Source organism: Mastomys coucha, unplaced genomic scaffold (assembly GCF_008632895.1).
Source record: "Mastomys coucha isolate ucsf_1 unplaced genomic scaffold, UCSF_Mcou_1 pScaffold1, whole genome shotgun sequence".
In the NCBI taxonomy this organism is placed as follows: domain Eukaryota; kingdom Metazoa; phylum Chordata; class Mammalia; order Rodentia; family Muridae; genus Mastomys; species Mastomys coucha.
This window is the reverse complement of record NW_022196891.1, coordinates 27627579-27647225: the sequence shown is the minus strand read 5'-3', so window position 1 is coordinate 27647225 and position 19647 is coordinate 27627579. Positions and strand designations below refer to the sequence as shown.

The 19647-nt window shown below is 48.3% G+C and overlaps 1 protein-coding gene across 3 annotated transcripts in view; it reads left to right on the top strand.

The window, feature by feature from the left end:
* Rassf5 (Ras association domain family member 5) overlaps positions 1-19647 on the top strand; it is a 69215-nt gene that overhangs the window by 47814 nt on the left and 1754 nt on the right. Inside the window, exons 3-6 of one of the 3 annotated variants that reach the window (XM_031381703.1) lie at positions 16061-16171; positions 17070-17367; positions 17827-17942; positions 19143-19291. In XM_031381703.1, the coding sequence (XP_031237563.1) occupies positions 16061-16171; positions 17070-17367; positions 17827-17942; positions 19143-19291 (674 nt within the window). Of the gene's footprint in view, positions 1-16060; positions 16172-17069; positions 17368-17826; positions 17943-19142; positions 19642-19647 lie in introns of those variants that run through there. The other 2 variants (XM_031381708.1, XM_031381712.1) reach the window with 2 other exon arrangements.

Genomic DNA, 19647 nt, shown 5'->3' with positions numbered 1-19647 from the left:
GGCTGTCCTGGAACTCACTCTGTAGACCAGGCTGGCTTCAAGCTCAGAAATCTACCTGCCTCTGCCTCCCAAGTGCTGGGATTAAAGGCGTGTGTCACCACCGTCCTGTTCTGTTACTTCTTTACTAATTTTTCTGGCTCTACCAGACTCTTGGGAGTCTGGAAAGGATTTCAGAGTGAATTGCCATATCCTGATCCCATTGTGACTCCTCAGCAACCTTTCTCTCCTATTTAAAGAGAGATTACAGTTGAGCTCCTAAGAGAATTGTTTTTTCTTGTCTCAAAGGGAGGGGGCGCGGGTGTTTCCTTGTCACCTGGAGACTTAGGTCCCCTCAGGAAAGGTCTAGATTGTTCTTTAAATGGCTCTGCCAGAGCAACCTGTGTCAGCTGTTGAGTGTGTGCTTGGTGGGACAGAATTGCAGGAAAGCCCCACTGCCGTTTGGGGCCATCCGCTGCGAGTTGTCCCTGACCAATCTTGAAGCAGTCCTGCATGCTTCTCTCCAGCCTTTTTGATGGGAGTGGGAAGCATGAGGAACCCTCCCCTCTGCATACAGAGGAGGTGCCCGGGGTGGGGTGGGGGGACAGCAAGGAGGAAAGGACCAGCCCTAGCCCACCTGCTCTTTCCTCTGCAGAGATGGCAGCTTCCTGGGGCCGTGTATTACATTTGAATCAGATTGGGGACCTTTTGAGTCACCCTGGCCAGTTTCAGGATGCTAAAGTGGTACTCTCTGGATACCTTCCTGTTGACTGAGCAGAGTTTGTGTCTTCTGGGTCATATGTATCAGAATGGGACTTCTGATGGTTTGAAGGAGAACACGAGCCTGAGAGCCTAGACTGTCTGCAATGTTTGTACACTTGTCCCCAGCTAAGATGCTGGACTATCTGCATGTTCAACAGACCTAGGACCTCAGGACTCTGGGAGCCCAGCAGGGCATCAAGGAGGGGTGTTCTGAGAGACACCAGGCCTCTTTTGAACAATGCCAGAGTGGCACACTTGGCAGATGGAGACAGTGAGGTGAGACCAACAGGACTTGACCAACATGTATCCAGTGAGGTGGGGCTTGAACTAACCATCTCACACTGCTTCTCAAGCACTCTTCCTGCCCAGTGGGTGACCAGGACAGACGCAGGCTTTGTCTTCTCTGGAAAGACCCAAACAACCATAGGTTGGATGAGGCACTATAAGCCCCTTGCCATCCCTCCAAGGTCAGGGGACCTTGTCTCTCTGTACCATGGCAGAAGGTCACAGTAATCTATTAAATACTGCTTAAAACTTAGTTTCAGTGTTTATCCTAAAATGGAAAGACTACTTGCTGAAAAACTGCCCTGTTTTTTTCTGTGGCTGCGGAGATCAGAAGACAGACTCTTCTGACAGCATAGCTGAGCATGCCTAGCGATCACACCCCGCTCCCCAGCTCCTCCACCTCCTGCCTTCCTTTGGGCTGCCTTGAAACATTTGAATTCTTTTTTTTTGTTGTTGTTGTTGTTGAAGAAAAACACCAGAGGAAGCAGGCTACAGGGTTCTATATAACTCGTAGTTCTGTTCCTCATTTCTTCCATTGCTCCTTGCCTGCAACGGGGCCTGTGGTACTCAGGGGACAGCAGGCAAGCCAGGCAGCCCTGAGACCAGTCAAGGAGATGCTCATCTTCCTGCTGGCAGCACACCCAGGCCTCAGGCACAGCATCTGCCCAGGACCACCTCGGCAGTCGAGAAAACACTAAAAATAAGCCAGCTACAAACTTGGAGCCATAAAAATAAGACAGGCATCCCAGATGGACTGTTGAGCGGCTCCCATGAGCTGTCCCAGAGGCTCACCCAGCCCAGCACTAACCACAGATTCCTGCTGTTCAGGAATGTGGTCTCTGGTCCCTCCCTTCAGTGTGTTGTCTTCTCGGGCCTGTGCAGCTGTGCCTCCCTGAGAAGATGCCAGTCCTAAGAGAGCACGAATTGTACCCTTCAGGCCAAGGCAGCAGTGTGGACTTGGTTACAGAGGTAGATGTAGACGGCCTGCTAGTTGACTCCAGTTGCCACAACTTTCATCTTGTGCTGTCAGGATGGGTTTTCTTTTGTGGCAAACCACCCCTAGGTTTTAGTCGCTGAGTAGAAATAAGTTGATTTCCCTTTACAGAGAATTAAAATTTAACAGTCAGGGGACTGAGGGACTCAGAATAACACCAGAGGATCTTGTGAGCCAGGTCTCAGAGTGTTTTATTTTTTAAAAAATGATTTCATACATGGGCTCCTCCTGTGTCCCCACCATTCCCTCTCAAATTCATGACCTCATTTGTTGTCATGCATGTATGTGTGTATACATATATGTGTGTGTGTATATATATGTATACACACATACACACATACATACATACATACATACATACATACATACATACGTATATCCTTATACCCACTACAGGCAAGTATAGTGCATATATAGAGAGATACATATATGTGTGTGTATATATACATGTACATATATATATATACACATATACATACATATATATATATGAATATACACACATATGTATTCACACATACACACATATATATCTATATCCTTATACTCACTTCAGGTAAGTGTAGCTTTCATACACACACACACACACACACACACACACACACACACACATAGCCTGCTAAGTCCATTCAGTGCTGATCATATGTGTATTTGTTTAGGACTGAGCACATGGGATTGGCTAGCCTACAGGGGCTTGTGCCTGGAGAAGACAGTTTTCCTTCTCTCCATAGTTACCAATTGCCTTCATGTAGGAGCGGAGCCTTGCAAGGTTCCCCCATCCATGCTGGTGCATCAGTTGTGTTACAATCGTACTGGACTTGTTCAGGTAAACAAATCTTGAGATTTTATGAGTGCAGCTTTCCTGTCATCTATATAAGACACAGCCTCAAGCAGAGGTCTAAGTCATCTGGCTCTTACAGTCTTTCTACCCATTCTTCCATGATGTTCCAAAGCCTTAGGTGTAGGGGTTGATGGATCAATTGTGGTTGGTATCCCATGGTCTGTTGTTCTCTGCATTTTGACTATTTGTGGATTTCTGAAATAGTCTCTGCTACAAAATAGAAAAGAATTGTCTTTGATGAGAGGTGAAAGCCATGCTTACCTGCAGGTATAAGGATAAAGATCTAGAATGCAGTTAGGGATGATGGTGGCTTAGGAAAGCAGCAGGAGTAAGTTCTATTGGCTCACCACCCACGGGTAGTTGTTTAGATTGACAGTTCCCTCTTACTGAGGTGGCCTCAGGTTTAATTAGACAGCTCTTGGTTGCTCACAAGATGTAAGAGCCCCACTACTGCACCCCTGGGGACATCTTGCCATACTGGTCATTGTTATGGTCCGTAAGCTCTACAGCTTGTTAGGACTGGCAATGGCTTTTTTTCCTTTGGCAGCTTGCACAGAACCTTCCAGATGCTATGAGAACTAGTCTGCAGGGAGGAGGCATCTCGATGAGCTAGAATCAGTTCTACTAACTTCCCTCTAGTCCTGCATCTGAAGTGTCTGGTGTTTTTGGCAATAGGGTCATACCTTCAAGGTCTAGGGGGGGTTGGTGGGGGACAACCAAGGTGACAGCAATATCCTGTATTATTTAGGAGTCTCTTCAACTCCCTTGATCAACAACTCAAAAGGGAAGTGTCCCGTAGCTGGAAATGGGGTTTTGTTAGAGAGTCTAGCTCTTGCAGGAAGCATTATCATCCCAAGTGACATAAATTCACTATATAGGTATATGTGTATACATATATACTTATATTTTATATATATATATGTATGTATATATATATGTGTGCGTATATATATTTATGTGTATGTGTATATATATGTGTGTGCATATATGTATGTGTGTGTATATATATATATATATATATGTAGTATATGTGTGTGTGTGTGTGTAAATATGAGTCTTATACCCATTTGACATTGGCTAGAGCCACACCTAACCACAAGAACTGGGACAGAGTGTGTGGAAAGCCTTAGCAGTCTCTGCATGTTTCTCCTGCCTCCCTCTCTGAACCTTGGGGACTCTGTTCACGCTTTCTCAGGAAAGAGTGTAACCTCTGACCCCTATCTGGCCTGGAGCCTGGTGGGTTTTAACTCCTCCTCTGAAGTGGTTCCAAGGGTGCCCGGTCATCTGCATGGGGATTACTCTGAGTCACTCTTTGGAACTGGAGACCTACTGGCTTCTGAATCTCTGCAGACAGGCCCTGGAGTTGCATTAATACTCTCCTCAGATTTTCAGACTCTCCAAAGTCCTGTTTAGGAAACACTTGCTATTTCAGGGATTTCTCCCATAGGAATGCAAGCTGAGCCCTTATCACAGATTCCCAAGAAGTCCCTAGGCTAGAAACTAAAAGCCAGCAAGGTAAAAGAATATGTAACCCACCAACCAACTAGCCCAATAGACAGAAGCAGCCTCGGGTACCCTAACCCCTACCTACAGGGTTCTCCCCTTTACTCTCATCCCAGTGTGCTGGGCTTATGAGTGACAGCCCTTGGAGATCTTTCCTAACACCCAGGGTTATAGGACAGTAGGCAGAACTGTCATAGAGTCCCCATGCCACTAACTGAGGCTGCAGCCAAGTCACTTCACCACCCCCACTTCCCCCAGGCTCAGATCCTTCATCGAGCCCTCTCCAGCATGTGCACCTGTGACTTAAGTCAGGCTTTATTTTGCTCTCGAGAAAGGTTCACCTCCATTCGTATGGGAATAAACCCTTCTTGCCATTTCCTCCTGAACCTGAGAGGGAACTAGGTAGTGAGCTCCTAATTGTTTAAACTGTAAGGATTTCTGCTGAGGTGAGACCAGGGGGAAGAACTGGATGCTGGCGTGGTCCTTCCAGCACCACCTGTACTTAGCCAAGACAGCCTGTTCACTCTCAGAACTCGGGGCAGACCACCCTGTGTTCTCTCTGCCACAGAGGTCCCTCTCCTCCACCTCTTTCTGTGTAAGATTAGATGATTTCTGTTGATTGAGCTGGAATTTACCAGTTTCAATGTGTGGAACATAGAACATGTACCTCTCCATTCAGTTTAGGAAGTGAGTTTCTTTCTGAGCCCTTGTTTCTTACTGTCAGGCTGGGCTCTGGACTGAGCCCTCCAGAACATGAACTTAAAGGAGAGACAATAACAGGCCCAGCCTGGGAAGTTAAATTCGTTCTCTCTTTTCACCTAGTTAGGTAACCCAGATCTGTATACAGTGTGACACTGGAAGACCCAGACCTGCCCTTACCTGGGGTCTGTTTCCTTTTCTGCATGGCTCAGTATATCGTTCTGAAAACCTAGAGACCTAAGCCTGACTGCACCAGGCCTCCAGGTCAGGGGAGTCAGGGAGAACTGCATGCCCTGCAGCAGGCACCAAAGCCTAAGCGTCCAGGCAGCTGTACAAAGCCCAAGCTGCCCTGTGAAGCCCGTGTGAGCATGCGGGTCAGGACTGGCTGGCCACTGAAGTTCTTCTGCCTCTCCCTCACCCTGTGCTGCTTCACCGCCCTGGGAATCTGGTCTGTGTCCTGCCAGAAGCCACAAGCAGAGCTGGCAGCCTGGTCGTAGGAAAGGAGACTGAGTCCGAAGGTCTCAGGATGGGGCCCAACTTGCTTAGGAGCTAGATTGACTCTTAAGATGTTTGACGCATAGAATGGAAGAGAAATTCAACAACTTTGTGCCAACCATACGAACTCAAGACAGTTAATGGCCTCCAGGTTTCTGGGGTCCTAGAATCGTCTTTTACCTTCATTGTTTATTTTATAGTACCGGGGAGCAAACCCAGGGCCTGTGCACCCTAGACAGGCACTCTATCAGGAAGTTAACAACTGTGGCTTGACAGTGAAATACACATAAAATTTACCATTTCAACTATTACTAAATATAATCCAGTTTCTGAAGCGTGACGTGACACACTGTTGTTCAACTATCACTACCCCCATTTCTAGGACTTTGGGGGCACTGGGGCTTGAACCTGAGGCCTTGTGCAGGATAAGCAGGTGCTCTGCTGCTGGGTCTGCAGACTCGATCTCCAGAGCCTTTTGTTTTCCCACACTGAAATTCCTTATCCGTTTAATCACTCTGGGGGCAGAGAATGAGAGGGCTCTCCCAGAGCGCGTGTCCTTGGGTCTATTTTATTCCATTCTTATACCACTTTAGTGTTTTCAAGGCTTATTCACAGAACAGCATCGCCAGAATTTTCTTCCTTTTTAAAGCTAAAATGTATTGCACTGCAGATATGTACCACATCTTTTTCTTTTTTCTTTTTCTTTTTTTTTTTTTTTTTTTTTTTTTTTTTTTTTTTTTTTTGGTTTTTCGAGACATGGTTTCTCTCTGTAGCCCTGGCTGTCCTGGAACTCACTCAGTAGCCCAGGCTGGCCTCAAACTCAGAAATCCACCTGCCTCTGCCTCCCAAGTGCTGGGATTAAAGGCATGTGCCACATCTTACATGTCCATTCTATCAGCGGACGCACAGGTTGCTTCTTCCTGTGTTGTGTGTATGCTTTTATTTTTTTGAATGTGAGGGCATCCAGAATTGGAATTGCTAACTCCTAGGTAATTCCAGGCTAACCCTTTGAGGAGTCAGCATACTGTCTCCATAGTACTTCTACCAGTTTGCACTGACCACTGAGCTCGCTGACCTTGTTTGTCAGCCTGACACACCTGGGAAGAGGGACCCGGTAGACATGGCCCATCCAAGTTATTTTGGTTTGGTGCTTTACCACAGTGACAAAGAGCAAATGAAGACAGCCTCTTAATACTGGCTGCATTCCACATCCAAAGACGTGTATCTCACCAACAGTCCGATGGGAACTGAGTGGAGCTTTGTTGAGATTTCAATGTTTTTCCCTAACTAAAAGATGTCCATAGTGATCCTGGACATCTTCATGTGCTTACTGAACATTTCTATCTTCTTGAGTAAATGCCTAACCATCCTTTCCCATTTCTGACAAGGTTGTTCATGTTTCTGTAGAGTTGCTGGAGTTCTTTAAGTAACTGTATACCTACCCTCATCAGTCACCTGGAGTGGATTCTTATTTATTATTTATTTTGCAGGGGGGTACTATGCTGCCCGGGCTATTTTAATTAATTAACTAATTAATGTGGATATATGTACATGTATGTATAAGTATACATGCAAGTGTGCAGGTGTGGAGGCAGGCTGATGGCAGATGTCCTTAGTTTCTGGCTGGCCACTGAGAGCTCCCAGGATCACCTGCCTCTGCAGGTGCTGCACTCATACATATGCCACTGAGCCTGGCCTTTACATGGTGCTGGAGATTCGAACTCAGGTCCTCACGCTTGCGCAGCAGACACTTAGTACTGATCAAGCCACCTCCCTAGCCCAGGCTGTTTTAACATGTGATATTAACATAGCTGTTATGCTCATAAGAGTATACATTGTAGCTTTCAACATGTTTTTATGGAAGAGAGGACCTGGGACAAAAGTGCTTAGGACTTTTGAGAATCATAACGCAGCCTGTCAGGGGCAGGTTAAAGGAAAGAGAACTCTCGCACTGGCCAGTCCCCCTGACCCAGTTTTCTTTTTGTGTGTCTTGCGATTATTTTTGTAACCATTTTGTCAGTAACTACTGCTACAGTTGGTTCTGCGGCCAAGGACTAGCTAAGGTCTGTCAAATGTTCACTGTACTTACTTACAACAAGCGAAGTGCTTAAGGCCATCCTCTACACATCAAATGTACAAACTGCACGTCCTCACCTCCATGAGACTGACTTTCTGGTGTCTGCAGAACTGAAAGCATGGTGTGGCATAACTATGACATAGTGTAAATAGAGTAACCCAGTGGCAGAGCTCAGGCGCTCTAAGTGTCACACTATGTCCCAGTCAAGTTATTTTGAGGGCGTCAATGATACCATGAAGCCCTCAGAGCAGTGCCTGGGGCTAGCTAGGGCTCCCTGGGTCTCCTGTAGAGAGCTACTGCCTTCTGGTCCTGAACAAGCAGATGAGATGCTCCTGCAGACTCAAAAAAAGGGGAGGAGGGGACACTGGGGCATTCTGGTTCTCTGGGGTCTTCACCAAGATGGCCTTCATCACATGATGCTGATTAGAGCTACCCGAAACCCAGTCACAAACAAGCAATCGTTCTGAGCCGATGTGTGTCACAGTGCATGTATTTCTGCCTGCCTTCCTCAGGTGACCTGTGGGCTCCTAGGGACTGGGGCTACACTGGTCTGTTTCATTTCCCACAGTTAAAGCCATCTCAGTCCATTCCTGTTGCCTGAGTGTTGCCATTAGCCATCTGCTCTGCATTTTTTGTCTCTGGGGACTTCAGTCTCTTTCCAGTTTCTCAGCCTCCTCCTTTATACGGTGTCTCCACTGACCACTCTAGAGCCACTTGGGTCCTACACAGCTGAGATAAGAGTCCCTTCCCACTCTACTGTAGGTGACTACTGGAGGACACAGCTGGGGGAAGTTCTAGTCTTTTTATTTTGGGAACCATGGGCATAGACAAGGTAAACACACACACACACCCTTTTTTAAGATTTATTTATTTATTTATTTATTTATTTATTTATTTTATGTATGAGCACACTGTAGTTGTCTTCAGACACACCAGAAGAGGGCACCGTGGTGGCTGGGATTTGAACTCAGGACCTTTGGAAGCGCAGTCAGTGCTCTTAACCTCTGAGCCATTTCTCCAGCCTGAGATAAACCCTCTTACTGCCAAGGGTAGGCCAGAGGAACCCTTCCCAGAACATGTCACTCTGGAACTAGGAGGGGACCCTACAGTGCACCTTACTGGAGAGTCTTCTCTTGTATGTGGCTGAGGCTGCTACAACGGGACCTGCGACCTTTCCTGTGCTCGGACACTGAGCCATACATTTCAAACCCATCCTAGACAGATGGGTGTGTTCCCTCTCAGAACCCAAGGTTCCCATTTAGGGCAAGCCCAACAGAATCCCTGAGAGTCAGGGCCTAGGGACCGTGCATGGTCCTCTGTTCAGTACATGCCTGCAGCTGTCCTTGGCTTGGGCTCAGAGGTTTCCACTCAGGGGCACGAAAGTCACTGCCGACAGCTGTGCTAAGAGCGAGAAAGGAAACCAAGACTTCCTTGAGCTTGGCAGAGACAAGGTCTTGCTGACACAGAGAGGGGGCAGGTTGGTGAGCACCGAGAAACGCAGAGCGGTAGAGGGGAGGGGAAGCTCTTTGCTCCTCTGGACCACAGTTGCTGACACAATTCTGCTACCCCTGGCTGTCCTCCAGGTCCTCAGCCCCACACCCAGTTCTCTGAAAGACAGGAGGAAGCAGTGGTGAAATCCCTATCTTCTGGGCCCAGTCTTAGCCCTGTGCTGGGCCTTGGGGTCTCTTTGGTGTCACTTCATGGTTTGGCAGATGAGGAAACTCCGAGAGGGGAAGTGACTTGCCATAGGTCACAGGTCGCTTGATGGTATTGTATTCATCCTGATCAGCAAGCCACAAAGAAGTAGACCAGCCCAGCCTGAAGCCCCATGCAGCCCCTGTGTTCTTGGCAGGGAACCCTGAGGATGCAGGGCAGAGAGGTACTCTTGGACTTGGCTGTGTGGGATCCAGGGAGAGTGGGCTGTATGCTGGGAATCTACTCCAGCTGCTGGACCCTCCCTGATACCTAATCCACAGGCACTTCTCTGATACCTCCTTGAGGTCAACTACTTGTTAGCTGAACCCAGCAGTGTGGGTATCAGGAAGCGTAGGCATTCAAAGTCTTGATCCATCCAGGGAATGGCTGCCTGAAGATACTGGGTTCATTAGTGCATGTGAGCTAATCTTTAAAAAACACAAGGCAGCCCGTGCTTAATGAAAGGCTGGCTGAAGCCTCACAGGCTCTGAAGTTCCTTCGTGGGTCCTTGCAGTATGGATTTTACACTTGCAAGCAGCTGCAGAGAGCTGCGATGTACGGTAACCTACCACTTTGCTGCAGGAGGACTCTGAGGCCCGGAGCCAGTAGGCCTAGCCACCTGCTCCATCCCTGCCTCAGCCGACTCTGTTGCCTCCTGTCAGGGAGGGAGGAGAATAACTCTGGGGCAATGACCAAGCCTTTGGCTATAACGTTCTCACTGAGAGTGAAGTTCCTGCAGCCCATGTGCTGTGAGGAATCCCACGGGAAACTATGAGGCAGTGCTAACTTGACAGAGCAGCATCACCTGGGAGGTGATTCAGGCGCACCTGGGTATTTTGATGACCTTAACTGGGATGGGAAGGCCCATTACTGGGTGCCATCACTCACTGATCAAAGGACTCTGGAGTCTCTGGATGTCTACACCTTGAATCCTACACCCAGGAGACAGAAGCAGGTGGATTTCTGTGCGTTTGAGGTCAGCCTGCCCTACATAGTGAGTTGTTCCCGGCCAGCCAGGGATACCCTGTCAATAATAATAATAATAATAATAATAATAATAATAATAATACCCTGTCTATAATAATAATAATAATAATAATAATAGTACCCTGTCTATAATAATAATAATAATAATAATAATACCCTGTCTATAATAATAATAATAATAATAAATAATAAAGCAAGCTGAGCACTAGTAAGTGTGCATTCATTGCTCTGTTCCTGATTACGGATGCAGTACACCCAACAGTCCCTCAAGCTCCCGCACAATGACTTCTCCTCCATGATAGACTGTAACCCTGAAACTGCAAGCCAGAACAAACCCTTTCTCCCTGAAGTCGCTTCTGTCAGGATGTTTTACTACAGAAGCAGGGAAAAAAATTACTACAACGCATAGGAAGTGTGACTCGGGAAAAAGAGACTGGGCTAAATCCTCCCTAGGTACCACCTAGAGGAGATGGAGCCGACCGAGAGAAGAGAGGCGTATGTATTCTAGGGAGGGAAATTGTGCAAACCCCACTGTGGAGCAAACTGCTACCCATGGGCACATTGCACAAAGCAAGTCTCACTGCCCTTGAGTGCATTGCACAAACACTTTTTTCATTGTGCCACAGCTACCCCGTTCTGTGGCTGCCTCTGTGTTACAAGGGTGGAGGTGGGATGATGCATAAGATTGTGGCCTCCAAAGCCTAGTGTTTACTACCCAAACCTTCACAGGAAAAGTCTGTCCACTGCCTGTGTTGAGAAAGGAATGAATAAACCTTAAGGCTGTTGGATTAATCTAGAATAAATAAATAAGGACAATGAGAAATGAACTTGATTTAGAGGGGTAGGGGTGGTTTTCCTGGGAAGCCTCTAGTCAGGTTTGATTGATCTGTAAAACACCTTTGAACCTCCTGTCTTACTTTTATAACAATCTTGAGTGGCAAAAGATTTTGATGCCAAATTTATAGAAGGAATCAAGACTTAGAGGGTCTCTTGATTTCTCTCAAGGCCACAAAATTAGTAGTGGGAGTCTAAAGCCAGATAGAGACCACCCATCCCCCAGGTATCTGAGCAGGAACAAGGCTCTGGGATACCATGATGGACGAGAGACAGGCATTGTTCCTTCACTCACAGAGCAAAGACTACATATATAACATTTTTTTTTAAAGATTTATTTGTTTATTATATGTAAGTACACTGTAGCTGTCTTCAGGTGCACCAGAAGAGGGCGTCAGATCTCATTTGGGTGGTTGTGAGCCACCATGTGGTTGCTGGGATTTGAACTCATGACCTTCTGAAGAGCAGTCGGTGCTCTTCCCCGCTGAGCCATCTCGCCAGCCCCAAAGACTACATTTAAATCCAAGGCCCACCACAGCTCCTTAGAGAAGCTGAGATCCCCTCCCCTGCAGTCAGCGAGGGATCCATGAAGGTTCCTGTGCAAGTGTTGTCTCCTTCACGCCCAGTGCTGATGGGCACAGAAGAACTAGAAGTCATTCCAGCCTGGTCATGAAGGAGCTTCCGTCCAGGAGAGAGGAGAAGCCATCACTGATAGCTTCCTGGGAGGTGGATGGAAGCACATTGGAGATAGAGTCCGGATGGCGAGGGTTGACTCTCAATAAGCTCAGCTTCAGTCTGGCTGTGAGTCATTTTCTCCAACTGTAGATGGTTGTGATGATGGGAACCTTCCTCATGTGCTTGCTGTGGAGGTGTGTGAACTGATGCATGCTGAGAACAGTACATGGCAAGCAAGCGGTGGTGCTGATGGCACACTGTCATCACCGCCACCATCACACAGGGCTGCGGTGGTTAGGGAAGTCTTGCCAGGAAAAGCGACTCAGGTGGGAAGACGGGAGTGAGAACATCAAACCATCAAAGCCATGGACAAGGAGAACACTCGGACACATTTTAGAAGCGGGAGAGTGATTTTTTTTTTTTTTTTTAAGCAGAACTGAGGTTGGTGTGATTTAGATCACTACAAAGCCAGCACTGAGTGTGGACACACTCCCCTCTGCCTCCGTCCACCTGCCACTCTGGGAACTTGGCTGGAGATTTCTTAGTCTGCCCAGGACCCATTTGGGAATTAGAAGCTACAGGCTTCACTCCTTAGAGGGTCCTCCTTAGACCAGAATTACCAAAATGAAGACTCCTGTGTGTCACTGATTGCAATGCAGAACTAGCCAGTTGTTGCCTTGAAGATAAAATACAGCAAAATCTGACATAGCATAAATCTGTTCTCTCCTGGGGTCCTTAAAGGTATTTTGACTTTAGTTGGCTCTTTTGAGATAATAGTTTTGATAGTTCATTGTATAGACCTGGCTGGCCTTGAATTTGCAGTGATTCTCCTGCCTCTGCCTCCTAAGTACTGGGGTTATAGGTGCTTGCCATTCCCAATCTATTAAGGGCATTTTAAGAGATATTAGGGAGCCATGCTGGGGAGGGCATCTGTGCTCTTATGACTGGCACACAGCCTGTCACGTGGTTTTTGTGCCTCCACTTTATATAACTCTCTTACCGCCATAACTTCAAGAGCTTACAGTGGTCACAGCCTTTTGTGCTTAGGACATGAGACAAACCAGCTTTTCAGCAGAACTGTGGATGAGCCAGGCAATGCCGAAAACAGCTCAGCCACTGGCAGGGATTTAGTCAGAGAGAATCAATCCCATGTCACATGGCCTGAGATAGGTTAACTCTCTGAAAGACACCTGACAGGTTAATACCTAGATTTACTAAGTTAGAAGAGTTCATCATTCTGTCTGGACATTGGGTGTCTCAGTTTGTAAACACTGCAACATGTTGAAATCATCTGATAAGATTCCAGCCAGGTGTGGTGCCGCACACTTTTAATCCCAGCACATGGGAGGCAGAGGCAGGTGGATTTCTGAGTTCGATGCCAGCCTGGTCTACAAAGTGAGTTCCAGGACAGCCAGGGCTACACAGAGAAACCCTGTCTTGAAAAAAACAACAACAACAAAAAAATGATTTCAAAAATTTCGGTTCCCAGGCTGCATCCCAGATCAATGAAGTTGGCACTCTCTAAAGAGAAACTTCAGGAAACCACATTTTTAGAAAATCCCCAGATGGCGCCAATGTGCTTGGAAGAGTCCATGATCTAGACTCTACAGTGTTTCCCAGGTGGTGGATGTTGCGCTCTTGGACAGGGCTCACTGGTTGGCCTACTTTGGAAAGTGACTCATTCCATCTGTAGGTTAGATCTTGCCTGACAGGTTCAGTGTGGGCAGCAGCCAGACTGAACTGGGTGCTGACATTTGGCGCTGACATTCTATGGGAGCAAGGTTCATAGGCCCCACACAGGCTGCTGACACTCCTTGAGTAGATGGAGCTCATCTACCCCACTGGAAGACCAGATCTCCCAGTGCTGAGGTCAGGGATGCCATCTTTTGCCTCTGTCTGGAAGGCACCCAAGGCTACTTGCATCATTTCCCAGGCTTGTGGAAAGGGAACAGAATAGGGTCGGTTGATGTAATGAATAAAAAAAGTGGAACAGGAAGAAGAAATCCAAAGCCAGAGCAGCTGTGACTCACTGTGGTCCAAAGTAGGCGTGGCAACAGGCCTTCAGCAGCCACAGCACAGCTGCCTTTTCAACAAGGAAATGGCTGGGGCTGAAAACAGATCTTCCAGGGACTTCTAGAGTTTTCCATCACTTAATTCTTTTTTTGTAGATGAATATGAGAATGTCCCAGGAATGACAGTCAGCGTGCCTTAGAGATGAGTAGAATTAAGGATAAAAGAGCAGCCACCCAGCCACCCGTTCTGACTTGAAATGGCCAGAAAGCAAGGCAGGACCATAGCTAGGCATATCTGGTCCAGAGAGATGTATCCAGCTTATGGAGACTGGAAATGGAGAGCCCCAGAAGTGAAGACAAATGAGAGGAATCCGTTTGAAAGCCCCCAGATTAATGAGTCAACAGTAAATGAAGACAGCCTGTGAGGCTCATGTGGCTTATGCACTTCAAGCAAACGGGCTGTCCCAACAACTATTTTCTCTTGGGCATTCTTCAAGACCCAAGTAAGAGGACATCCTGTAGGCCCCTTCATCCTGCCAGCTTCATAGATAATGCAGGACCCACTGGGATGCCTGCAGCTGAACACACTGACCAAGCCAGCTTAGATGAATGTTCTACAGGCCAGGTCTTGTTTTACTAGCTGTTCATCCCAGGCTTGCAGTGTTAAAATTCAGTGACCATTACTGGTGTGGTAGGATGCTGATCCTACAGCAGAAGGGGCTGCCCTAGGGTGGCCACATGGTCAGTTGGGAACTAGGCTCCATGCTTAGATGGACTTCATTCTTACTCCTACTTGGCTATTCACGAGCAGTGGGACATCAGCACATTTATCTTCTATGTTCATTATCTTACAATAGAAACAACATAGGTAGTGTGTCAGAGAAGGTATCTGAAACACCAACACAGTAGTTACCATCAGGAGCTATGGGTGAAAAGTGCACAGGAGCAGACCATGGCAAGAGCCTCTAATGAAGGAGGCTCGTCTCTGTGGAGGGCTGGGAAGGTGGAGCCATACAGACCCAGCAATGCCCACTGTTCTTGGCAGATGTGGAGTTTGCAGTTTACTGTGCCCTGTAGGACTAGAGAGTGGGAAGAGGAAGCGCTGGCATGCTGTGCGTGTGATGAAGTCCTGCAAATGGGCATGGTGAAGGGAAAGGTCAGGCATGAGCTCTGTTGGTGAGCGCCCCACTGTGCTTTACTTGGTGGTAGTGACAGTGCTGTGGGAACTGTTATAAAATTCCCCAAACGAAACCCACAAGCAGGTGTCAGATGACTGAAGTCATCCCTCTCTGGGCATCTGCTGTACCAGAGATGATTCCTGATTGCCCAAGGCTGCTGGGTCTCTAAGATCAGGAGAATTCTCACCCACCAGCTCCTGTACTCCAAGCCACTCAGGGGAGCATGAAGACAAACTGGGAAGTGGCCCTGAACATGAGGGAACTCCAGAGAACGGACTGTGAGAAAGGCCTGTGTAGATCTCAGAATCCACCGGTGGTACCACACTGCAAGGGGTACTGACATCCACATTAAGTTCATTCTTCCATTTTCCTGGAAAACTTTCCAGGTCACGGAGGAAAGCAGGGAACTCCATAAGAATGAATCATGGTGATGCAGGGAGAACATAGCAGGGCAGGTGTGAGATTTCTGGTTTGCTCTGCACGCATGGATGAGGGTATTGGGCAAATTGGTAAATGCCTGAGTCCCAGTGCTCTCACCTGGGGAATCAGGAAGTTTGTGTCTGTGAGATGTGGAAACAGCTGAATCCTTAGTGTACAGAGGAGGTACCCAGCAAATGCTGACTGTCCCTAACAGTTCATTCATTTGACAAATCATCACTTGTTACGAGCAAAGCTTACTGCCAGTGACATGAGCTCTGCCTGGCAGGCATGTGCCCTCATTCCCTGGCTATCATGCTTTTAGCATGCCCTCACACCTTTGCAGCTTATCATCACTTCCTGGACATGGACAGGCCATGGCCCGCTCACCAAGTTCATGGCCAGTGCCTAGGTGTGGGGCGCACGGACACTGGCCTCTCAGCCAGTCTGGGGTAGGTATTACTCCCGTATCATAGGTGAGGAAGCCTGAGGCTGAGAGAAACTTGAGTGGCTGGCCTCTTACTGCTCAGGCTCGTACTTATTTCTTAGCTAGAGAGGCATTTGGGAGGTGTGCTTACTGCCCTTTGCATCCTGAGAGCCACTGTACACATTGCCACTTCTCTGTTCCAGAACGTCTGTAAGGCGGTAGAGGAGACGCCGTACCAGCCCACGATACAGGAGATCAAGCAGAAAATTGACAGCTATAACAGCAGGGAGAAGCACTGCCTGGGCATGAAGCTGGTAAGCAGAGCCTGTCCACCTCTACCCAACATCCTTTTGCCCCATCTCCACAGGAACAACACTTGCTTGCACTTCACTCTCATTTGTGCAGGCCCAGCTTTCTGGGACCTCAGGGACCCAAAGAAGTAGAATGGGTTTTAGAATAGACTCTAGATAGAACCTCTGTTCCATTCACTCTCTGGCTACTTTGGCAAACTTTAACTCTCCTTGCTTTAACTCTCTCTATATAAAATAGAGATCCCCACGCCCATGCTTAAGAGATCTTGGGAGGATAAATGACAGTAATGGTGGGCTTGGGGGCTTGATCCCGAGGAAACCCTTGACCCAGGGAATCTGCAACTGCTGTGCCTCCTGTCAAGCTCACAGTGCTCAGACTGGTGTAAGCACCTGACCTTGACAGGTTCAGAGTTGTCTTTAAGGGGTGACACCAGGAGAGCCCTGCCCCCTGCTGGTGACTGTCAGCAACTGGCTCTCTGGGACTTCCAAGTCACTCAGGAGCCTCAGGAAATGCAGATGTCAGTCAGGCCAGAGTTGGACTGGATCTCTGAGGATCTTGATCCTGTGCATCCCAAGTTCAGAGGCAGAGGGGAGACTGCAGGCTTTACCTTTAGAGTGAGACCCAACAAAGGCCATTGGCACCTATCTGGTAACGGGTTGGAGTGGCCGGGCTAAACTGCCTGTGAGGGAAGCTCAAGCCCCACCAATCCTCTCTGGTAACTGGGCTCCAGACCTCTTGGCCCATGAGGAGAGTGAATTACTACCCCCAGCACCTCTAAACAGGAGACTTGGGAAGGGACTCAGGCAGGCTGGCTGGAGAGGTCTGTCAGGTCTTCTGTAGTTCACAGCCCAGGGTGAACTGGGTAGACAGAATCAGGCAAGATGTGCCTCCCACTTGCAGAGTGAAGATGGCACCTACACAGGTTTCATCAAAGTTCATTTGAAGCTCCGACGGCCAGTGACGGTGCCTGCTGGGATCCGGCCCCAGTCCATCTATGATGCTATTAAGGAAGTGAACCCTGCAGCCACCACAGACAAGCGGACATCTTTCTACCTGCCACTTGATGCCATCAAGCAGCTACATATCAGCAGCACCACCACTGTCAGCGAGGTCATCCAAGGGCTGCTCAAGAAATTCATGGTTGTGGACAACCCACAGAAGTTTGCACTTTTTAAGCGGATACACAAAGATGGACAAGGTATGAGACTTTCCAACCTTTCCCGAGTCTGCTAATGCACAGTCACTAAACTTTACTGTCAGTCCCGGATGAGAAGCGTGGCCTTCCAGGCAGCAGGTCTATAGCCATCTACATGTTAGGATTCATGGAAGAGCCAAGCATGGACTCTGGGCAGGATCAGGCAGCTCATGCCTACAGTGCCCAGCTCCATGCACATACAGGAAAGGCACACCCTGGGCTCCGGTCTCCTAATCTCTATAATGGGAAGGAGTCCGCCCACTGCTCCTCTTCCTTTGGAAGATGGTGTAAATGGAAACGAATGAATGGAAGGCTCTGAGCCACCACTGCCTTATCACGTCCACGCCCATTAGAAGGACCCTGACTATTTCCAGTTATCTAGCCAACCTGTGCATTTCCGAGCCCAGGCCCCCATCCTGTCCTCATTTGGGACGAACACCCAGTCCTTCATTCTGTTTGCAGTGCTCTTCCAGAAACTCTCCATTGCTGATTGCCCTCTCTACCTTCGTCTGCTCGCTGGGCCTGACACTGACGTTCTCAGCTTTGTGCTAAAGGAGAATGAAACTGGAGAGGTGGAGGTATGTCTGAACCCTTTGCAAAAACCAGTCCTGGCCAGCTGGGTGAAGCCAGCTGGGTACTGCAGAGTGTGGGTGGAGTAGCAGGGCTGCCAGAGGCTCAGTGCTTAACCCAGGATCATCAGTTGGGGCGCATCACAAGTTACAACCTGCATAGAGCACAACCTGTGGAAAGGATTTCATTTGCTTTGTGAAAACTGGGCTGGTATGGGGGTGGGGGTCACACCGAGAAACTGTGTTCAGGCCCCACCTAGTTTTGCCCTTAAGGCCCAGCAAGCTCCAACTCTCGGCTCTACTGGACATAGACATTTTTAAACCATTTTTCTCTCCTAAAATGCTGACTTCCTGTCTCCAAAGGGATCTAACCAGTGTCAAGCTCCTGGCAAAAATGGGGTCAAATCAGACAGAACTCCTCCAAGCCCATAATACTTGGGATGTGGTCTTCAGGGAGTGACAAGAAGAGGAGGGGAGGCTCAGAATGGGGTTGTTTTTGTTGTCTGGAGGAGTTGGGAGCTGTGCATCAATGGAGTCTTAGAGGATCAGGGCAGAGAGGGCTCTACACTCATTTCAACCAGGACAGCTCAGCATGGTATTGAGTCTACAGAAGCGCCTGTTAGGGAATGGGTGCCACTGAAGCCTGTGTGCTCTGCAGGCTGCAGGCCTGGGCTTGGAGAGCTGGGGCGGCTGTCGTCTGCACTCTGCTGTGCTGGCTCCATGACTGCTTTCCCACCCTCTCTGTGGACCACGGGTTCTTTATTATCTAGTGTGCGGATTGAACCAGGCACACCATAAAGTACTCCCTTGTGCTCAAGGAGCTCGGAGTCTCAGTCCTTTCCCCCATGTGGAGGCTTGAGCAGCTAGAGCCGACTGAGAAGTGGCCAGGGTGTGCTCGGTATACTGGTTCATGAGAAGGAATTTGATGTCACACAGCTGATGAGAGGTGTCCTCCACCTGCCTCTGAAGAGCACACCCAGCAGCAAAGGGAAGGCCTCGGTTGCTGCCGACTCCTTCTGTAAAAACAGGGTGTATAGGCTAGGAACTCCACGAGGTGACCATTCTGTACGGTACACAAATGTCATTCATGGTACCAGCCTCTTGTTGAAAGTGTGCGTGCCTGGCTCACTGTGGAGCAGCAGCAGGGCCCTTGAGTCATGTCAACTTGTAACCATTTCCCCTTGTCTCCTCCTCCTCCTCGCCTCACAGTGGGACGCCTTTTCCATTCCTGAACTCCAGAACTTCTTAACTATCCTGGAAAAAGAGGAGCAGGACAAGATCCATCAACTGCAGAAGAAGTACAACAAATTCCGTCAGAAACTGGAGGAGGCGTTACGAGAGTCCCAGGGGAAGCCTGGGTAACCAGCTGACTTCCTGTCCTCTCAGTGCCCTCCGATTTATTTTATTAATTAATTATTTTTGCAACACAGTTATTGTTAAGACGCATCTGGTGGGTCCACCTGTGCCTGCCCAGCAGTTAACAGATGTGGCACAGAGTCTCTTCCACAAAGGCTCTGGAGAGCTTCCGTCTGGGATCAGAACTTGTGTGGAATGACCAGTGTTTTCCCTGCACAATCTGCTGGCCTCTCAGAAACCAAATAGGTGCCTCTCTGGTCACCAAACTCCAATCAATCAGCAGCTGGCAAAAGGAAAGAAAGGTCCCAGAGCCTGTGTTCCTTCTCTGGATTTAACTCTTCAGTTCCTTTTTTTTTTT